Source organism: Anarhichas minor, unplaced genomic scaffold, assembly GCF_050575085.1.
Source record: "Anarhichas minor isolate MPS153535 unplaced genomic scaffold, ASM5057508v1 ptg000014l, whole genome shotgun sequence".
NCBI classification, from domain to species: Eukaryota; Metazoa; Chordata; class Actinopteri; order Perciformes; family Anarhichadidae; genus Anarhichas; species Anarhichas minor.
In genome coordinates, this window is record NW_027466460.1 from 12,912,728 (window position 1) to 12,919,467 (window position 6,740).

Consider the following 6,740-nt stretch of genomic DNA (forward strand, 5'->3'; position numbering starts at 1 on the left):
ATAGTTGTTGAATTTATCATTTCGTAAATAAATTCAATATGCATAAACATATTTTAAAAATACATCATGTTTCAGTGTAACGTTACAGCACTTAGGTTTAATACTGGGTGAGTTATGGACGTAAAATAGGCGTGTTTTAAAAGATTCACAAACCTAAATAAGGTGTCTGTGACGATTTGTATCTACAGGATGAAACGTTTACTTAAAACATTAGTTTTTTACTTGAGATATCCAGCAGGGAATTTGTGCACAGAAATGTATATTTTCCTATTAGTTATGCACAAATATTCAGGTACAAGTTGCACAAATTTATCTTTACAGAATTAATTAAATATATATGAAGTTTATTATTATTATAATAGATATCATCACAATAAATAACACTATAATAAATGACAACCTTAAATAAACATTGCGAACTTTATGGAAGTAAATAAGAGCTCAGTGGGACAAAATTAGCAGTCGCTTTGCGCGTGCCCTCTCAGCTCCAAAAATGGATTTACGCGTTTGCCCATCAGGTCACGTGACAGTACCTCCCCAAAGTGGCAGGTCAACACTGAGCATGCGCAGATCTGTGGCAGGTTACACGAGTTTATTTTCAGCCTTTTTTTTTTTGCTGGGGACGGGTTACGATGGTGTGAAGTGGCCGTGGTCAAAGCCTTGTTGCGAATATATAACAATGTTTTTCTTAAACTCTCGGAGTCAACCCGAGAGCGGAAACGTCTCCGGAGCACCGGGGTTTGGAATTTAACGGTGACATGTGAAATGTCGCTGCGTGGTTTGTCGGTATTTCCAGGCGGCAACGGACAGACCAAGCCAGGCTAGTTTTAAGCTAACGTTAGCTAACTCGTAGCCAAGCAACTCGGGTAGCGCTCGTTAGCCCTCTCCGCTGGCTGAGCGCGTGTTGTAGTGTCGACGCAGTGTTTGTCACAGCTCTGATTTGTTTGCACGCGCCTGGTAATATCATATACGGATTGACACGTTTCACACCAGACTGCTGTTTTAGTGCGAAGCAATTTAGCGAATGTTAGCTACATGTGTGTGCTGGAGCGAGGGGTCCCTTAAGCTAGCGACGTCCACCATCAAAGACTCCCTTTGACATCTCAGCTAGTCTGTTCACATTAAACTGTCCGTTAAAGCAGTGCTGAAAATGCGACGCTGATACATGCTAACCGTTAGCTTTAGTGGGTCACGTCGCACTTCACCGGTCATATTGTTTTTGGCTGACATGGCATCCAGCGGATACTCTGACCTGAGGGAGAAGCTCAAATCTATGACTCCGCACAAAGACGAGGTAAAAAATAAATACGTGGACGTGGAGAGTAACGGCAGCGGAAAGGAGCGAAAGCGCAAGATCCGAGAGTCCGACGACGACGACTACGAGCACAGCGATGACAGCGTGGAGAGCCGGGAGCAGGAGGCCGGCCGGGTGAAGAGCAGCATCCTGCAGGAGAACATCTTCACACCGGAGGAGTGCGCCCTCATCGAGGAGAAGATCGACGACGTGGTTACCAAAGGGGAGGCTGGACTTTACCGTGAGCACACGGTGGACAGGGCGCCCCTCCGCAACAAGTACTTCTTCGGGGAGGGGTACACGTACGGATCCCAGCTGGAGAAGCGTGGACCGGGCCAGGAGAGGCTGTACCGCAAAGGAGAAGTGGACGAGATCCCGAGCTGGGTGCACGAGTTGGTGATCAAGCGCCTGGTGTCCAGTGGAGTGGTCCCGGAAGGGTTTGTCAACAGTGCGGTCATCAATGATTATCAACCGGGTGGCTGCATTGTGTCACACGTGGATCCTCTGCACATCTTTGCACGTCCCATCGTCTCGGTGTCCTTCTTCAGTGACAGCGCGCTCTGCTTCGGCTGTCGCTTCCAGTTCAAACCGATCCGGGTGTCGGAGCCTGTGTTCGTCCTGCCCGTGAGGAGAGGGAGTGTCACAGTACTCAGGTGACTATGGCTGTTTGTCGCTGTCCTGCATTGATTGCATTACTGTTCAAAGTGTGGCTGAGGGCTGACAGCATCTTTCTCTCTCAGTGGCTACGCTGCTGATGACATCACCCACTGCATCCGCCCACAAGACATCAAGGCACGTCGTGCAGTGATCATCCTTAGAAAGTGAGTCAAGTACTATTTCTTAAAAAGTCATTATTTTTGCAGGAAATCTCTCTCTCTCTGATCGTTGTGTTTGAACTGCTGCTCCCTCCTCTGTTTGCCAGGACCCGACCAGATGCTCCTCGAGTGGACTCTGAAAGCTCTTTTCCTGTCGTCGAGAGACCTGCACCCCTGAAAGCCAAACGCTCTCATCGTCGCAGAGCAGATGCTGATGCTGCTCACAGGTATACAGACACGCATACGCTGACACGGCAAATGTCTTCATGGGTCCAATCAAAACAGACCCGTGGAAAACCTACTATATTTGCATGGACTAACAGCTAAAAAGATTGTCCTCATCTGAAGGGGGCGTTAGGACAGTCAGTGGGTCAATCTGACAAACAGACCAGAGGATAGTTACACCTCATATTAAGAGCCACTTCATCCGACAAGGCGCCACATCGGCCAATCAAAGATGTATCGACATACTGACCCCAGACCCAGTTAGACTGACTATAATTTGCACACAGCCCAAATCAGATCATGGATCGGGTCTTGGTTATTAGGAACCATGATGACCTTTTTAAAGTCCCTTTATTTGAAGGGATCCTACAAGGTTGGACATGGAAGCACTTCTGTATCAATGACAACACGACACAAGCCTGAAAGGAATGCAGTCAGATTAACACAAAGACTGCAGCGCGGCAGCACAAAGTAAAACATGTGCGTCTTGTTTCGCCTTTTAAGATAACAGTCATAGATTTATTCTCAGTCGTCAGATCTTATGCACAAAATCAATTGAATAAACTATGAAAGAGCCTATTTTAAACTAATTCAAACTATGCGGTGCGACCGGTTCAAATGTTCAACCACAGTAATAATCATCATAGGAATTTAAAAATAATCCCAATTTAACATCCTGACACTCAATGCTTGTCCACTGTCGTACTTTATAAAACAGGCAGCTTTTAATAACGTTAAATGATGAGATTAATGAGAGAATGTATCCGTGGATTCACTGTGAGAAGCGGGCGCGAGCGTCCCTCGTGTCCACAATGGTCATTAATTAAGACTTCAAAGGCAAAATAATTTTAAATCCATCAGTGATGCAGCTTGTGAAAGAACAGACAACCCTCTTCTTTCTGGATATCATAACATATTGCTCTCTCACTCACTCACTCACTCACTCAAATGTGCTTTCATGTCTGAATGAAGCCATGAGGAACATTAACTTAACAGTCACCTGTGTTTGAATGACAAAAAGCCATCACTTAAACAGATCGATGAAGCCAGTAATGTTGCATGTTACATAATGTTGCACAAGACATACATCTGCACTGACAGCTGAGGCTGTCACAACGTTCTAATGTGTTCCTGTTGAACAGGCGTCATGTGATATTTACTAATGAAGATCCAAACCTAACTTGGCCTCTTAATGTTTGTCCTCCGCCAGGCCGCGGGTGCTCGAGATGGACAAAGAGGAGAACAGACGTCCGTCAAACTCCCATAACCGTCGTCACAGCATCAGCTCCGAGAACTACTGGAGACGCGGTCAAGACTCCGACAAACACCGGGAGAGTTCAGATCGCAAAGTCAAAATGAGACGCCACTGAGCACTTCTCCGTCACACATGTATACATATAAATATATCTTTTATGTATTTCAATATTGTAACTTTCTTTGATCAGTCGTCATTTTTCTCGCTCCTGTTTTAGTCCAGCACATGGAGCACAGTCGTCATGTTGTCTGCGTTTTGGTTTGAGTCTGGATAAGTTTGAGTGCGTTATTTGTTTCCGGCAGACGAAGCTGCTACAAGGGTCCGAACCTCAACTTACTAACTCCAGTTAAATCACCTTTAATTGAACATTTCTTGTTTCTATGTCCATAGATACTTCAGAATGGCATGTATTTTTTGTAACCAAGATGTACAGACCACAAGAGCTAAAAACAAAAAAAACATGTATGTATGGATTTGTACAAAAGAAAACCTAACTTGTTATAACGTACAACACTTTTGTATAGTCTTTGATTGGGGGAACTTTTCTGCAGGAAGAAACATTTGCTTTTTTGGCACCCACATTTCTTCTCCTTACCTTTCCTGTGCCATCCCAGATCTTAGTTCACTAAGGCCTCCCTGTCGCAGTTTAACTTGAAACAACTGGCAGAAATGCTTTCTGTGTTATGATTTGATTCTGCTGTACGGCTCATCTTGGTGGAGGTTACAATGTGGTGCGTCAACTAAACTGATGTTTTATGGAGTGATTAAAAACCTCGGGCCTTGTTTTACACTCCTGTTTCAGTTTGAAGTTGCTTACCTTGTAAAGTGACAGAGGCCATGTTATTGCTGATCTGTATTAAATCTAATTTTTCCTCATTTACATTGGTGATGTTTGGATCAGACAGAACGACACCAGCCCTATAATGTCTTGTTGAATGTCTGTCTAAACACGTGGCGGAGAAGAAACTCGATATCCGTATCTGTCCGTGAGATTAGCTGTGTAAACACATGTTTGTTTTCTCCCGGTCAGCCATATTTGGCTGAGGCACTTATTAGCTCACTGGTAGGTTAGTCTGGAGTTACACATGAACAAAAATAAACCTTGGTTCAAAGGAGAAATTACTTTCTAAAAGCGGGGTGGAGTTTTGACCATGGTTTTCTGAAGCTCTGCTACAGTCGTGAACTTCAATATGATCGCAAAAGTTATAGTCTGCTGGAGGCAAATACTGCGGCTCTTCAGACAGAGTGGGACACAGTGGTGGCTTCATGGTGTCACTGGTCAGGTGGAGGAACAACAAACTGGAGTGTCTCATGTTTAAATGATCAAGCAAATAACTGGCCATGGCATTGATGTACTCAGGACCACTTTTTGAAGGTTTCGTGTCGAGATCGATCAAAATTTTACTCGGTCTCAGAGGAATTAGGATTTTATTTCTAGATCACAACGGTGGGGGTATCGCTAAACTCTGTGGATTGTTAATTGTTAATATAATTTCTGTGATTGCTTATAAAAAACAAAGGAAAATTCCCACACACACAATTCTCCTCTGCCATGCCTTTTGATAAGTTTATCAAGACATTTCTCATGTTCATTTATACATCCACACACACAGTATGTCTGGCAAAAAAAGAGGTGAATGAAGCTTAATCTTCATGTGAGTTCTGTTTAGTTTTTTATGGGAATGTGAATCCTTCAGATGAATTTGAGGACTGCCTATGTGGTTTGCATGTTTTAAGTTCTAGCTGAGGTGTGTGATGCATTGTGGGACTTGCACTGGTCTTGGTCTTGACTCGGTCTCAACCCCTTAAAAGTCTTGGTCTCGATACACTCTGGTGTTGTTCAAGACTTCTCAATTAGAATATAATTTCTATACAAAAACAATACAGTAGATACTGTATGTTATTCCAGGCATGTTCTAGGTTTTCTGTCCACCTTGGTGAATGTTTTGTCGGGCCACTTTGAGCAGGAAGGTACACTGTTAGAGAAGTCATGCCGTCATCCTCATTAAAATCAGTTTTTTTGCTTTGGAATATTTGTTTTATTGATTGATGTTAATTTGCATTTCTAGGATCATATTAGTTAAGTGGTGTTTTTCACTCAAGGTGAGAAGTCAAAGGGAAAACAAGTTTGGACCTTTGCTATTCAATTTCTGTATTTCCCCAATAATTCCTGAATCTGTATATGTTTGTATATTATGCATCCTCGATATTTCCAAAAAATTATTTATAATTCAATAAATAAAATCTGTAAAATCGATCAGCTTTTGCATGTTTTGAATTGTACAATCAAAGGTAACATGAACTCTTAAGCCCCACATTCATTTATTTTTCCTTTTTCAAATTTAATAAGATCAAGTCTTGGAATCAAACGCATAAAGAGATTTGACTTTTAGCTGTCGGGTCATAATAATAATTTGAGTTTTTGACTTGAAACGAAGAACGATTGGCAATCAATCGACAGCATGTTTGGAAAAGAGTTTCTGAGATAAGAGGTTTAAAGTTCATTCTTGACCTTAGAAAAGCTGTTTTAGTTTGTCCAAAAGTTTACGTGACGAAGACGAAGTGATATGATCAAAAGCACTGAAACAGTTACTAAATGGCATTATTCAAACCATTTACTGAAGTAAAAGTAGCAATACCACACTATTAAAATACTCCACTACAAGTAAAGTGCATTCAAAATGTAAGCTTGGTAAACGTAGAGACATATAAAAGTAAAAGTACTCATAGTGGCAGCTGTCAGTGTTATACTATTACATTATTGAGTCACTATAATTGATGTATGAATATGTAAGTTGTGCTTTAATGTTGCCTTTTTCTAGTCATTTTAACTACTCTATATATACTTTTGGCATTTTAATCTGTAACAATGGATCATATTTTATGAACTTGTTTTGTTTGCAAAATCTTAATTTGAAAAGTAATTTACAGCTTTCTTAAATAAATGTAGGGAAGTGAAAAAATACAATATTTTATAGTTTAAGTACCACAACATGGAAATAAAAAGTAAAACACAAGTATCTTGAAATTTGAGTAAAAGCATTTAGTAACTTTTCATGCTACATAGAACTTATTTTCGAGTTCCTGATGTAATAAATCGGTGTTGGGTGTTCCTTCTTCTTCTGGGGCGCCGCTGCTCCCTACCGCAATT

General features: G+C 41.6%; 1 protein-coding gene across 1 annotated transcript; it reads left to right on the forward strand.

Moving 5' to 3' along the window:
• Positions 1-589: 589 nt before the first annotated feature.
• Positions 590-4,465, forward strand: alkbh5 (alkB homolog 5, RNA demethylase). The gene is made up of 4 exons (XM_076091546.1): positions 590-1,947; positions 2,035-2,115; positions 2,217-2,336; positions 3,545-4,465. Exons 1-4 carry the CDS (start codon positions 1,166-1,168, stop codon positions 3,702-3,704), a joined length of 1,143 nt encoding a protein of 380 aa, XP_075947661.1. The 5' UTR covers positions 590-1,165; the 3' UTR covers positions 3,705-4,465.
• The last annotated feature ends 2,275 nt before the right edge of the window (positions 4,466-6,740 follow it).